The sequence below is a fragment of the Paroedura picta genome, chromosome 6 (genome assembly GCF_049243985.1).
Source record: "Paroedura picta isolate Pp20150507F chromosome 6, Ppicta_v3.0, whole genome shotgun sequence".
Taxonomy (NCBI): Eukaryota; Metazoa; Chordata; class Lepidosauria; order Squamata; family Gekkonidae; genus Paroedura; species Paroedura picta.
In genome coordinates, this window is record NC_135374.1 from 25,645,000 (window position 1) to 25,660,840 (window position 15,841).

The 15,841-nt window shown below is 44.1% G+C and overlaps 1 protein-coding gene across 3 annotated transcripts; it reads right to left on the bottom strand.

Annotated features, from left to right (window-relative positions):
- Positions 1-226: 226 nt before the first annotated feature.
- On the bottom strand, positions 227-14,990 carry N4BP2L1 (NEDD4 binding protein 2 like 1). 3 transcript variants are annotated; one of them, XM_077341840.1, is made up of 5 exons: positions 14,731-14,990; positions 9,799-9,923; positions 7,810-7,898; positions 5,456-5,532; positions 227-2,611 (listed from the first exon to the last, which is right to left on the bottom strand). In XM_077341840.1, exons 1-5 carry the CDS (start codon positions 14,877-14,879, stop codon positions 2,365-2,367), a joined length of 687 nt encoding a protein of 228 aa, XP_077197955.1. In that variant the 5' UTR covers positions 14,880-14,990; the 3' UTR covers positions 227-2,364. The 3 variants fall into 3 exon arrangements, with proteins under 3 accessions (XP_077197955.1, XP_077197956.1, XP_077197957.1); XM_077341841.1 differs by lacking the exon at positions 14,731-14,990 and adding an exon at positions 14,318-14,549; XM_077341842.1 differs by lacking the exon at positions 14,731-14,990 and adding an exon at positions 13,689-13,840.
- Positions 14,991-15,841: the final 851 nt, after the last annotated feature.

A 15,841-nucleotide genomic window follows, 5' to 3' on the forward strand; every position in this document is an offset into this window, starting at 1 on the left:
TCTAAAACATCTTATTAATACCCCTGTCTCACTTCTGTAGTCTTCCCTTGTACTCTTTCAGTGGGCTGTGGATTCAACAGAATAAATATTACTATCCAAAGTATTTCCTAAGTTTTCATAATTCTATTCAGTTTAATACAAGTGTTAAAATTTAAACCTTTTACAATTGTCAAGATTTTGAAAGTATTTCTGAGCCTTTATTACAGCCAACTAACAGTCAATTAGGTGTTTTTCAAATTTTTATTACGTTTTGCATGTTTCCTGAAATCTGTATGAAGTTCCAAAGAGTTAATATTTTGGGGTCCTTTAATTAACAATAAAGTTGTGTAAGGGAAAACTGAAAAGGTCCCAGCTTGTATAAAATTCATATACAACACATAATGCTAAAAATACACAAAATATATACAAATCTTATAGAATGTAAGAAATTGGATACAGAAATAGAAGCCAATTCATTCTGTCATACTAATTTTTAAAAACTAGCAATCAAGACATCTGAAGTAATTGATTTCTGGTAAATATATTTCTTGTCCTGTTTTACATCTGTTCATGGTATCAGTAGAAAAAGGGAGGAGAAAAGTTTTAGAGATTTAGATAATATGAAGAAAGCATTGGATGTTAATGAAATAGTGTCACTTATGGGTGCAGTAAGTTTAGACGTAATTTTTAATATTTGCTCTGTCCTTCCTGTCCTATTCACTCTTTAAATATTACTGTAAAATGGGACTGTTGTGCTTGTAGCAGACTGTAAGAGCCTCACAATAATTTGTGCAACTGCGCCCTGGTTGCAAACTCCCATCAGTCTTGTAGGAACAAATCCTGAATGCTGGGGTTAAAAGAAAAAGAATGAGAAATAACTAAGGAACATTCTGGTACCAGAATATGAATAAGGTACCAGATTGGTACAGGAAAAAGGAAATCTATATGAGGATATAGCTTACAAAGTAAAAAGCAGGGAGGCAATGAGGCCACCACGACAAACACTGGATATAGACTATGGAATGTAAAACAGAGTTGGACCTGAATAATGGCATTCTTCAAAAACTTAAAACCTAAAAAATCTTGTATACAGTAAATGGACATTTCACTGTATAAAGTAAAATGCAAGCAAGGCAGCCAGTACATTTTGTAAATGAACGTAGGAAGAGAATCTGATAAATCTCTACAATGTGAAAAGCAGCCCCTAGCACATGTGCCAAATAGCATGCAGGGCTGTTTTTTCATCATGGCAAGCTGAGGTCAATGCTATAAGGCAGGGGTAGTCAACCAGTGGTCCTCCAGATGTTCATGGACTACAATTCCCATGAGCCCCTGCCAGCAAATGCTGGCAGGGGCTCATGGGAATTGTAGTCCATGAACATCTGGAGGACCACTGGTTGACTACCCCTGCTATAAGGCAATAAGTATTGCTTATGTATGTCACTGCTTTCCTGATCTGTGCTGCTTCCAGCCCAATTAATCCCTCAAGATCCTAGGCAACTGCAATGGGTCTCGGCTTGATGAGTCTGACCAAGCACAACCCTCATCTTTTTCTTCCATTGCTACTCGGCTGGCATACAAACATTTTCATGGGTAGGCATTGCTTTTTACCCTTGGTTGAAGATGCAAGATAGGTTTGATGGGGAGATAATTATTGCATTAATTTCAACCCCCCCCTCAGATTTTTTTGGGGGAGGGGGAAATAAGTAACAGCCTCCCCAGATTTCAAGGCTTCCAGAAGCATTCCATCTCTAAGCAGAACCATGTGGATATGCAGACCTTGCACATATATTAAAATGCAATTTTTAGGCCAGAGAGTAAAACAGCCTACAAAATAAATCACAAGAATGACAATTATCTGAGGCAGCTCTTATGCACACACTTTTTACCTAAATGAAATACAAAACACCAATGACAACTCATGGAAAATATGGCTGCTGTTCCCTTACTGTTAGCAATATAAGCATGTTGGCTTACAGAAATACCTTGACAGGTATTGAAGTCATCACTCTTTGGTCTGTAACTGTAGCTTGAATTGGTGGTGGTGGAAAGTGCCATCTGGTCACAGGTGACTTATGGCAACTGTGAAGGGTTTCAAGACAGATGTTCAGAGGAGGTTTGCCATTGCTTGCCTCTGCGTAGCGACCCTGCACTTCCTGGATGGTTTCCCATCCAAGTATTAACCAGGGCCGACCCTGCTTATTAGCTTCCATAATCAGGCTAGCCTGGGCCACTTAGTGTGGATTAGAGAAACTATAATGTCTGGGGGTTTTGTAAGGTTTGATAAGATCAGATTTTGATTAAAACGTAAATTCAGTAGAAAATTGCAAACATTTATAGCATAAAATTGCTAAAACCAAAATCATATACACCTTGGTAAAAACACTAAAAGACCCCATGGAAATCACTTCTCCTGCTAAATGATCTCTCATTGGTGGAGTACGTGTGAGCTCTTCTGTTGGAGAATGCTGAACTTGGATTTGGAAAGTCTCCAGTGCTGCGAATGCCCTGGGACCTGTTCACAAGTCTTGCTGGTTCTTCACAATTAAGTACCATGTGAAATGTAACATCATGTTCATACTGTTCTTTCATCCGTTGGATCTTTTCTCTTGGAACACCATGGCTGTTATGTCTGTACAAGAAGTTGAAAAGAAAAGTAAACGTGTATTCAAGTCTCTGGTCAGGTCATCTAACTTGACAAACAAAGCGAATTGAATGTGAGGTTGGATCTCACAATTTATATCCACTGGCATAAGAACACTTCTACCAGCAGAGAGTTCTTGCCAATTGCCACTGCAAATCATGCCCAGCAGTGTTTCAGGTATCTCCTGCAACCCAAAGACAATTTTTCCTGCTTCTCATAGCCTTATTCAAGAAGCAGAGTTTCCCTTGTGACTTGTAGGCTCCAGACCAATATGGTTTAAATACTGTTGTGCTTCTGTAACTTAAACCTGCACATAATGAAATTCCCTGTAGGAATTTTATGGGATACTAGTAGTAAAGCCTTTGGGATGCTGTAATGCAACAAGCGCTAGCTCATGGTTTGACGTTGGTTCTGTGCCTCATTTGGAAGCTGGTAACTCTTAAGAGGTCTCTCTGTGCACAGCAGTCCTGACCCAAGTCAGGTTCAAGCACACCTAGGAAGTATGGAATTGAGGCAGCCTTACCTTCCTCTCTGCAACGTTTTCTTGACCTGAAATAGGCTATTGGAGTGCTATGTGTCTGGTTGGGTGGCTGCAGAGGCATTATACCCTTCTGAGGCCCCACTTTCAAATCTCAAGGAATACTTGAGTAGCCAGCCTCCAGTTGGGATCTGAGGATCCCCCAGAAGTACAGCTCATCTCCAGGCACTTAGGCTGAAGTGAAAGTTCTCCCCCCCCCCTCACACGCTCCCCTTCAAAAGGAATGCATGTGGCCACAGATACCCTTCAGCTAGCACTGTCTGTTGCTCGGCTGGTGATGTCTGCCCTTGTGAAGCCTGAGGCCTACTGCTGGCAAGTGCAGTTTCCGTTATTGTCTGCAAGGCCAAGTTGTTGCCTGATAAAAGTGGATCACCTAGTTCCCCCATAGTCTCACTGTCTACTTTCCTGTAAAGCTAACACCACTTGAAATTCTGGACCACTTATACCGTTGATTTTGTAGGACCTTGTTGGCAAGTATTGATTTTTATTTACCAGGCCAGGCTTAAGCAAAGTCACTTTAGTTCCTATGTCTCTCTGGCCAGTTACTTATTCACCATTTACAGTTACAGGATGTAAATATTCCTTATTTAGATCTTCCTGCACTTTCCAGACTTGCAGAACTCTTGCTGGTCCATCTGTGCCCCAAAATATAAATTGTTGCTGGGAAGGACATGCCAGAGCCCATAGTTCAGGCAGGACACACCAGCACCACTCCACCCCAACCTCAGCCTGAAACCCTCTACCATTGTCTCTACTGTTACTGCTCATCTCTAGGCTATAAAGATCAGCTCTGCAGGCTAAAATGGCTACTTTGGATGGTGGACTTTGAGGCATTGTATCATTTTAAGGCCCCACCTCCAAACCTCAAGGAATATTTCCAACCAAGGGTAACCAGCCTCCAGGTGGGGCCTGGAGAGCTCCTGGAATTACAGTTCATCTCCAGAGCATAAAGATTAGCTCCCCATACAGAACAGCTGTTTTTGGAAGGTAGACAGGGCTGTTGTGCAGAAGAAACATTTAAGGCCTCCTACTGCACAGGGTTGATGCGCAAATGACATAAGAGGCAAAAGAACCCCTGCAACAGCATCCAATTTCATCTGCACAACCACCCTGTGCAGTAGGCCTTAAAGGTTCAGAAGGTGGCAGAGAAGAGGCATTCATGGCTTGGCTGCATCTTCCCTCCAGCAGCGAGGCCAGCTACAGCAGTATAGTAAGTGAGAAGGGGCTTTTCTGTGGCCTCCCTGTCAGCCAATGGTTAGAAGAGGGAAGCTTTCCCTTCTCAAAAGGAATGCCCATGCAGGCCCCTGCATTGCTCTCGGAAATGTGTCCCTGGCCTCGTTCAGTGGCTCTTAGAAGCTCCCTTCACAGCAGGCCTGAAGAGACGGGGGGATGCAGAATCTTGAGCAACAGCAGCAATTGGTCCAGAGTGGGAGAGATTCCACCAATAGGCAGCTTTGGAACTTTCTGCATGTCAGAAGTTCATGACATATCCTTATCCTTATATTTGTGAAACAGCCTCAGGGTGGAATGTGTCCGGCTGCCCAAGTTGGAATAGGGCCAATCAGGGTGCCTTATTGGTCCTGCCCCTACAGCTCCTGCCCTCCCTCCCTGGACACTAGCCACGTTTCTCTCAGACACGTCAGAGACAGAGAGAGTCACACAGAGCCCTGCCAGACCAAACACGAGCCCTCATTCCTTCCTATCACTCCTGCTGCAAGTGAGGCAGAGAGAGAAAGAGAGAGCTGCCCCAAGCTGCTGACAGAGACACAGAGCCGGCCCTGCTGTGACGGAGGGAGAGACAGACAGAGAGAGCTGCCCCAAACTGCACACCAGCCCTTCCCTCCTACAAACCAAACCTAATTACCTTCTATGTCTTCTGCTGTGAGGCACAGGAGACATGCAGCGGGGGAGAGAGAGATCTGCACCTCCTGGTGTCCCCTGGGTCCTAGCGTCCATTGCATTCCTGCTTGCTTTTTTGCTAGTTTTATTATAATAACAAGCCATGTTTTTATATTCAATAGTGTGCTAAATGCGTAATTCAATGATATCAATGTTCAGTCTGTCTTTGGATTACTATTTTTCATGTCATTACACAGTCTATTAATATAATTTCACTTGCATATGTTCAGATGAAGAACTTAATGATTTACAAATAAGTAAAAACCAATGGAAAGTAAAACATAAATTTGTCCATGTAGTAAAATATCTTTTTACATCCCATTCAAATAACAGTGTTTCTTATTTAAATTGGAATACATAACATATAATTTGCTAATTTAATGCAGAAAACATACCTCGCTAGCTCACGAACGTTGAATTTCCAGTGTGTATCTGGCTCTTGAAATATAACTTCATAGTTGTTTTCAACTGCCTGATGTGAAAAAAATATGCAGTTTCTAGTCTGCAGCATTTAAAAAGTTGTTCATTATACTGTATAGCAGAGGTCCGCAACCTTTTTCAGGCTGTGGACTGATGGCGGCAGGGAGGGCCATCGCCCGGCCGGGCATGCGCCATGCACGGTCACAAACGCTCATGCACGGCACTCCCATGCATGCACGTTTGCGGCTGCGCATGGCGCAAAAGCGCCGGCGCAGCCCTGCGGAGGCAGGGAGCCGCGGCCCGGTGCCAGGGCCTTCGCGACCCAGCACCGGGCCACAGTCCGGTGGTTGGGGACTACCGCTGTATAGCACTTCCCATGTTACTTTTCCTCACCATTTTAGTAATGGAGAAGCTGCACTTTCCTCACCTGTGCTGCTGTGGCCTAGCCATTCACAATTATAGAACTGAACAGCTGGCAAAGACAGCAGCCCTACTCCTGCTATTACTTACTATTTGTAGGTGGCTGAAGTAATCTTGCTTTATACCATGCTAAAGCTCTAACAAAACCACAGTCCAGAATAATACAGGCTACCCTGTTAAGACAATACACTTGGTGTGGCATTGGACAGTTTCCAAAATTATTATTTCTCCATCTTTAGTTTTACAAGCTGTGGTTTACCAATTAGAAAATTATCCCAAATAAATAGCCAACTTCTGACGAAAATGTTTATTCTCCACAAAAAGCGGCAAAGCCTGTTAGACATGCAACATACTATAAACTCTGCGCTTTCAATGCAGCAGGTTATGGAGACCGAAAAAGCTGCCCTGTTAAAATATTAAATCAATCAAAACTGGATCGAGCAGAGGGGATGGGGGGAAATTAGAAGACTGAAATCTAGAAATTCTAGAATCAGACCAACTTTATTAGTGACTGTTCCCATTTATGAAGTATCAAAAATTATATATGTATGAGAAGGTACAAAAGATGTCTCACCATGTGTATGGGCACTGTTCGATCAGGCTGCTGTGGTCTGTCACAGTTCACCTCCGTATGTTAGCTGAAGAAAGTGCCGTGTTTAGAGACTACACACCAACTGTAGTGTGTAAACACTGGGCTCACAGCACTGGTAGTGCCTGTGAGAAAAGACTTTGGTAGCCCTTTGCAACTGATCACAATCGCGTGCTCATTTAAACAATAAGCTCTAGCTATATGGCGCCAAGAATTCGCTCAAGATGGAGAGATATTTTTACTACACCGAAGCATGGCTCATATCTCCGTGGAAGATGACACACTTCGCACAAAAGCCTCCATTCGATCCCTTCAGCTGAAAAAGGGACTTGGGTAGCCAGACTGAGAAAGACTGTTGCTACTCAGAGTAAACCCATGTCAGGCTTGATGGACCAAAGGTCTGAATCAATGTAAAACAATTTACAGATTATTTCCTTCACTGATACTGTCTTTCTTCCCAAAGGGAAGCCAAACCAACTAGCTTGGTGTAGTGGTCAAAAGCAGCGGCTTCTAATCTGGAGTGCTGCGTTTGATTCCCTGCTCCTCCACATGCAGACAGCTGGGTGACCTTGGGTTAGTCATAGTTCTGATAAAGCTGTTTTCACAGAGCAATCTTGTCAGAGATCTCACAGCCCCACCTACCTCAGTGTGCCTGTTGGGAGGAAAGAAAGGGAAGGCTTTGAGACCCCTTTGGGTAGTGGGAAGCGGGGGTATAAAAGCCAACTCTTCTCCTTTTAATGCTCACACCAACCGTGAAGGTAGTTTCTGCCGAATGTGATTGGCTGAAGGTTACCTACCAAGCTTCCATGACAGAGAGGTGTTTTGAACCGGGTTCTTCCAAAGCATAGTCCGGCACTCTGACCACTACACTGCACCAACTCTCAGAAACAGAAATGTAGGTTGCTTTGGTTTGACCCTATTAATTGGCACAGATTATGGTATAGAAAGCAATGTAGAATCTAGCAAATGCTTTTTGCTTTTATTTGCATGTACCTGGCAATGAATCAGCATATAGATACATGCCTTTAGAATTATTTGTAGTTTCTGAAAATCAGAAGATGCTTTGCACTAAAGTATGCTGTCAGCAAAGTTTACCATCATAAAACAAGATGGAGCTGAGATTTTAACTGGCTAGGAAACCCAACACGGTTGGAGCCTTTTCTGCTCTTGTATAAAATATTTTTCTTCTACATGAGTTCTAAGGTCTGAGATATGATTAGATCTGTTACGGGTTCCTGCAGCTCTTCTGCTTCTCTCCATAGCTTCTTCATCTCTTATGGCTAAACATTAAGAATGACAAAAGGGCACAATTTCCCCTACCATTATCACATAGGGCTTCATTTCCCAAGCGTGGATGTTGGTATTATCAATAACAACAGGGGATTTCCCATTCTTCATTGCTTTACGTGCTGTAACATAATAATTTAAATGTTTTAAAAGACCAGACAATTGATGGAACCAGGTATTCTGTATCTATATAGCTGTTCTAAATGAGCCCAGGGTAAACTCGCAGTGCTGCAAAGATGGTGAGACAGTCTTTAGAAAGAGTATAACTTATTCCTGTTATGTGTTTGCTGTGACTTATTTTCAATTAGTTTTCACCCATGTTAATACCACATATGGGCTGCAGTCTTCACGATCTTCCACTTGCCCAGGACAACGTTCATCTGAGTCCCATGCTTCCCAGAGTAACCTGGGGAATTAGAAGACTGAAATCTAGACATTCTAGAATCAGACCAAATGTATTAGTGACTGTTCCCATTTATGGGGGGTGGGCTATTAAAGGCCCTCTTCCACCTTGTACCAGCATAAGCCAGTTTTTCTCTCCTCTCTCTCCTACAGAATTAACGTCCGACCTCTCTCTGAACAAGCGGGGAAAGTGGGGAGAGTTATAGAATAGAATGCCATCTTTTTATTGCAATAATGGGGTATTTATGGGATTTTATGTGATTTTACTTTGATTTTATATTTTATTGTGAACCGCCGTGAGACCTTTTGGCGAACGGCGGTATATAAATCCAACTATAAAATATAAATAAATAAAAACTGATACAAGCCAATCCATTCAAAAAAAGAAATGGAAAGGACAGCAGATACTGCTTAAATTTTTATCTGGATAAAACTTTTATCACCCCCAGACTTCAGAAAGCTTGTGCAAATCTCATACCATTTTTATCTCCAAACCATAGACCAAATATCAGTCTATTTGTCTGTGCCAACTGTCCATGCTTCCTGTCACAAGTAATCCAGGCTAATGTTTCTATCAGCTATGCCTGGACTATAGAAAATGCAAGACACAGATGCAGCGTTGGAAAAAAAAATATTTTCCTGATGTGGGAAGATACGTGGAAAGTTTTTAATAGCATATTGATTACAATTTGGTACATTTGTCAGAGACAAATTATGGGTACTCAGTTGGCCATCTCTGCTTTAAGCAGTTTGCAAATTAATCCCAAATTACCATGAGCTGTAGCAGAAGGGGGATTTGTGGGATTTCCCCCCCTCCCCCTTCTCATTCGTGCCCACTACTTCCCATGGTCCTTCTCAGTAGGCATTTGGGAGTTATTTGATGAGCTTCATTAAGGTTAGCACAGGTTCCCTGTGGCTATGCCGGGTAATGTACTTTCTACCAGAAAAAAAGATAAGAGAAGAAAGCTTATTGGGAAGCAAACGGAATATGTAAACAAAAGCTGCAGTTTATTTTATGACAATGGAGATGCATCTGCCTTTTAGGGTTCAACAGACTATACAAATAATTATTTTATGGTTGATAGGGACTCTCTTGCATGCATGCATGTGCCAAAAGCTTATATTTAGTTTAAACACACCAACTATTAGCCTTCATACTTCCCACACACACACCTTATAAGACTGTAGTAATTAAGTTTTTAATATTTCTCTATTTTAAAATATTCTGTTCCACACTCTGAGTTTCTAGTATAAAACAAAACAATAAATACAGCAGCACAGAAGTCAATAAAAGCAGCAAGATCTAGTGTTTTAAAAACCTTGGAATATCAGAAGTTTGAAACAGCAACAGACATTAAAAGTGACAGCAACCAATATTCGTAGTGTTGTGTTTTAATTAACTCTGCAGTTCTATTTGATATTAATAGTACAAAAGCAGTATAAATAGAAAGCTGAATGCTATGAACTACTTTTGGCAACACCTTTCATTCTACCAAGCCTTTGTCCAAGGTACAGAAAAGCATGTGCCATATACAAAATGTAACAGCTGGTGCAATCCAGAAAACTATAAATGTATAAGACAAAGTTCAAATCACAAATTTTAGGAAGAGATTTACTTACCTCTTTTCTGGTTCCACTTGTGTGCGTCTTCCAGGAAATCAGAATCAAATCTGTATGTGCCATCTCTGAAAAAGTAGTCGTCAGTGCTGAAAATCACTGCACTGGGAAATTCATGTTTCAGTTGCCTGGAGAAGCAAAAAAAAAAACAAGAAGAAGTAGTCATGGGTTACTAAGACCCTTTAGTATTCAAATACAATAATCTGTACTGGAATTTCTCAATTCAAAAGGGGATGGAATGTGTTCATGCTATTTGACGATGGCAAAAACCTCAAAACTGACATCAAAACTGACCAGCATAAGGAGAAGACACAGCAGCTACTGCCAGAGCCACTATCAGAGGGGGATTGGATGGACAAAATTTGGGGGGCCGTCAGCTGGAGGGCCCCTCCAGAATGTCTTTTCATTTATTTTTAAAATGTACTTCTGGTTGCAGCCACTAGGGGTGAAGGGAAGTCCACACAGCAACAGCCATTCTACTAGCTGCTAGACGTTCCTTTCTCCAAGACTGAAGCAAACTTACCTAACAAATTATACCAAATCCATCAACGAATCCAGTAATGAAACAGAACAAACAACTCAGGTGATTGGTTGCTAACAGTTGGCCTGCAGCCTGCTAACCAAGGTATTGAAAAGGTAAATTTTCTATAACAGCCTACCTTTCTCTCTTCCTTTCTTTTAAGCCACTTCAGCCACTGGAGATCTTGGCCAAGTCAAACACTCTCAGCCTAACCTACCTCACAGGATTGCCATGAAGATAAAATGGATGGCAAGAGAATTATGTAAGCTACTTTAGGTCTGCATTGGGGAGAAAGATGGGATATAAGTATAGTAATGAAACCATGGCTAATTGTTTTATTCTTTTAGACTCATAGTCACAGCAAGCCAAGTGATTTGTTTGTTAGTTATGATATGTGGTTTGAAACAGGGTCGGGGAGGGGGGCAGATGGAATCTTTCCCAAGGGCCCATGGTGGCTCTGAGCAGCCCGGACTACTGCAAGTGCATCTTTTAGTGGAGAACAGCATCAATTATTAGTTCTGACAGTCTTACTCAGAAGAAGGAACAAAATGGCAGAGAAGCAGCAGCTACCTTTATCAAAGAATCCTATATAATGCTAAATATTTAATTACTGCTATGTAGAAATGCAGTGTAGAAAAGCCATGCTACAACAAAAGGATAATGATGGCATAGAGCAGGGATGGGAGGTGGCGCTTACCCGTATCCTACCCTTCCACTGAGCAAAGTCCGAAGCCTTTCCCCAGCCTAAGGAGCTTTCCAACAACTCAAGAAGCCATTACATTGGAGGAAGGCACTTGGAGGATATAGTTGGACCTCCAAGGATTTGGGTGGTAGGTCCTCCAAGGAGCACTAGGGGTCATGATGCAGAGAGAGGCAATGGCAAACCACCTCCAAATGTCTCTTGCCTGGGTGCCAAGCAATCCTCTGATCACCTGGCTACACTACACACATGCCATCTTATATAATTGAGTGTGAGAACCTTTGATGACAAGTTAACATTCCACAGCCTCCAGGCAGAGCCCCATCCATGCCACGGCTTTAGAACGTTCAAGATGTCACCCCCCTACACACACATACACCTTTGCAGGCAAAGATTGGGGAAATATTTAAAGGGAGCACGCTGCCCTGTTACAACTGATCATGACAGATGTGGGGCTGTCATGATCAGCTGTAACATGACCCCCGAGGCAGATGGGAAGCATTTAAAGGGTCCACTAACACATCACATGTAATGCAGGTGAGGGTAATTTGCCTGCCTTCATTTGCTCCCCATCAAGGCTGGGAACAACCCCCTCCCCACACTACAGCTGATGCGGCTGTCGGAATCAGCTGTTAAGTGGGGGGACAACTGGCTGCCTTTAAATGCTCCTGCCCTCCCATTACAGCTGATTATGGCAACCTATTAGACACCCTGCGGTCCCTTTCAATGCTCCCACCCCTGCCTTGGCAAGCTGGGAGGGAGTATTGAAAAGGAGCTTAGGGGCCTAGAGCCCTTATTTTTTATATATATACAATATGATAATACATATATAATACAATATGATAAAAAAAATGTCCTAAGCTTCTATGCAAGCTGTAAGTGTGTGGCCTATAACAGCAACAGGTAAAAAAGTTGACCATAAACCCCCAAAAGCATCTGTAGTCCCTATCCCTTCAATGGTGCAGGATGTGAATTTACTTGTATTTGGAGATCTGGTAGCAACAGAAGTTCTCCTTTCTGGAAACCAGGTATCTACCCTGTATCTTGTATGTGTTGGGAAACAGCTGCAGCTTATTTGATCAGTAAATATTAGTCTTGATCGCAAGGATTAATTGGCAGAGAGTCTATAAGCATGAGTCTGAGTGCTAAAAGACAGGAGGGGAACTGGAGCCCTACTTTTAAGTTTGTGGTCTCCTCCTATCTGGTTAAACATCCACTGGTTATTTGTATGAGTTGCAGCTGGAGTAGAATAGAGGTTTGGGCTGAAAATGTTTCTGTAGAGCCCTATGGCAAAGTATTAATCTGCCCTTCATTTCTGTTCGTTCTTCCTGGTTACTGGATGTTTGTCATTTGTGCAAAGCTGCCCCGTCACCTGATTTTCCAGTTTGCTCACAGTTCTGAAAGCACTAGGGAAGAATGAAACAGCATCAAGACATTCTTCCTAGGCCCCTTATGCACATGTTGGGTAATGCACTTTCAATGTGCTTTTGCACCTGGATTCTCTTGCGCAGAACAGGAAAATTTACTTCTAAAGTGCACTGAGTTATCCAACACACAAGATTTATGCTCTTTGTCACTGTGCTATATTTGACTGCACAGTTAGCCATGATCTTAAGCTCCACTGTGGGTGGTGTGGGACACCGATGATCGTGGAAGTTCAGCAGGGCTGGTCCTGGTTAGTACTTGGTTGGGAGACCACCAAGGAAGTCCAAGGTTGCCACACAGAGGCAGGCAAGGGCAAACCACCTGTGCTAGTTTCTAGCCTTGAAAACCCTACAGGGCACCACAAATTGACTGCGCTCCCCACCCCACCCCCTTCAGGCAATGCTTTTTATCTCCCTACCCTGTAAAACTTCAGGGTTGCACACTGTTAAAGGGACAGGAAATTTTCTCCAAGCCAGTTGGTAACTATACACATGCAAACATAAGCAGTGATAGCAAGGTTTCCCCGCCCCTGAAACGGAGCAAAAACACACCAGATTAGAGTCTTTGCTCATGAGAAACGATTTAGATTGTTTGTCAGGAGGAGACTGTGGTTTCAAGATAAGGTGACTCCACAAGAGCTGTAGGCCCTGACCCTCCACCCTACCCTGTGAGCTTGTTAGAAAGTCTGTCCTCTTTAGATATGGCACAGCAAGCAAACCACTGGGGGACAAAAGGGGGCAGGTAAACCACTGATATACTCCAGGTAAGCACGAATAAAAGATACAAATACTGCAAAACATGCTGCTACCTTGCTGTCCTGTTTCCTTTTAAGCCATCTGGGGCTTTAAAAAGTCCAGCATAACTAACAACTCAGTTTATTAAACAAAGTCCAAATGAGAGTTGTAAACTTTTCCTGTTTTTGTTTATCACCCGGTTCAGAAGGCTGGAAAAGCCCTTGGTTTTTGGGTTGTTTTTTTTCCCCATTTGGTACATCAAAATAGTACGGGCCTGGTTTAAAATATGAGCAAACCCTTTTAGATAAGTGTCATTGTTCCTGCACTTGACCCACTCCAAGCCTTGCACTTAAAATGTGAAGCAGTGAGACAAAAACAAGACTGTCACACAATTTCTTTTGCTTCCTCAAAGCTATCAAGCAGTCCTTTTCGATTCTCATCGACATGTCAAAACAACACCCAAGGATGAAACCAGGAAATGTCCAAACCAAGAGAATTTACTGCAGATCCTCACCAGGGTTTCATGGACAATATGCTGGTCAGGCTGGAAGAGGTGCTTGTCTGTCTTTAATGAGTCACCAGACTATTGTTCTGTTGTGCTACAAAAGGCTAACATGGCTTCCTCTCTGGAACAGTCTCATTGCCCTCTGTTGTCATAGGGGAAAGAACACACTGCAAAAGGGATAGAAGATTCAGAAGAGTTCAGAAGTGAACTGTCATTTCATGGGAAGAATTTTTTTAAAAAATCACATGTGCAGGTTTGTGGGCATAGTTAAGTAAGCTGGGCCCTGCTTCTGTTTTTTACAGTATCAGAGGAGGAAGCAGAGGGCTGGAACAACTAAAACAGGAGAAATAATTCTGTTTCTGGATGAGCTGGGAAGTCTTCAGAGAGTGCTAAGCGGAGAGCTAAGCAGCAGCCCCCCGCACAATTCCCCCAGCCCACTGTGACTCTCCTCTTGCTCTCCAGATCCATGGTAACATTTTCTGGGCCACCAGCTGAGGCCAGCTGATAGGGAAAGGGATTTGTCTCCAGTGCAAGGTGCGGTTTTCCCCACCGTTTCAGTTCTGCTTTTCGATTTCTGGTTGGTTCTACACCCGCTAATCTTACCGAATTATCTAATGACTATCCCACTCTTTACTCACTGTGCAATTGCTCTCGTGTCCAGGTGAAAAAGGCGGAATGTAAGAGGCCATAAATAAAAACTAAATTTAAAAGCCATCAAAAAAAGAAGTCGCCTTACACGCATAGGAAAGTTACATCCAATAAAATAAATAAATAAGGGGGCTTGCACTCAGGGTCGTTTTCCTTTCGGATAAATACGGTACCCCCTCCCCACTGGCAGTCAAGTGGCCAGGTCTACTGGCAAGTCGGGAAGCGCGGCACGAAACTAGCCCGCAGGAGCCAGGAGCGCAGCCCCGCCTCTGTCCAGGGGCGCTGAGCAAACGCCGGCCGCTCCGGCCGCTCCCCGTTGGGAGAAGAAGGCTGCAGGGCGCGGCGCCCACCTAGGGCGCCCCGAGGGCCGCTGCCCCGGGCAAGGAGGCGGAGGGGCGTTTACCTGGCCAGGGTCGTTTTCCCGGAGCCGGGCAGGCCTCGGAGCAAGTAGAGGCTTTTGCTGAAGCGGCGGCGGCGTCGAGGAGGGGCCCTGCCGTGCGCCCGGGGCTGGAGGCTCAGGCCTCCCAAGGCGCGAAGCAGGCTGTCGTCCATGGCGCGCGCCTCGGCGGCAGACGGCAGTGTTTACAGCGGCCGGGCCTCGTGACGGCCCCGCTGCCCCCGCCCAGAAAGCCCAGGGGCGGAGCGCAGCTCTCTCCTGGCGCTGGGCTGAGGGCAGGCAGGGCCGGCCGGGGAGGAGGACGGGCTTCAGCTCCGGAGGACGGGACGTCTCAGCGCCGGGGCCTTCCCTGCGTGGGGAAGGAGTTGGGTGTGGGAGGCGCTGCAGGGCCGGCCGTCTCGCCAGGGCTTGGGAAAGGGAGGGGAGCGTGCTGTTTCTGGTGTTCGGGGGGGGGGGGGAGGTTTGGACCGGTTTCGCCAGCCCCCCTGGAAACACGGGCACCCCGCTCTCCTTCCAGTTGGTTGACGGCACGTGTTCTGCTGCCCTCTCCGCTGGTGATCCGGCTTAACTGGGTGGGTTATACGGATTTTAGACTGTTCTAAGTTTGGTATCCAGTTGTTGGCGAGGTTGGCAAACGTGCGCGCGCACACACAGAGTCGCATTGCTTTTTTGCATGATCCGTCTTGAGACTCTGGGTCAAAGGCTGAACATTATTGTCGAGAGAAGGAAACAAAATGATTAGGCGCCCTTCTGCCAAGCCACAAACACACTCAGCGGGGGGTGGGGGACACACTATAAGTGTGCCCTGAGCTCCATGGTGGACGGGTGGGACTAAAACATACAACATTATATTACAATGACATGGAATACTGAGTTCAGTGAGATCTACAAATCAATGAGATTAGGACTGCTGCACATAAGCAGGCACTTGTATTATTGCATTTTATTGCATTTTTAATGCAATAAATTTGCCTTGAGTCTCAGCAAGATAAATGGACAAATATAGATAAACAAATAGATGCTGTGCACACTTACCTGGAAGTAAACATAGCTACTTGAGAATGAACATGCCTGAAATCAGGCTGCAATGCTCTGTTTACCTGTCTGCAGTAATGGT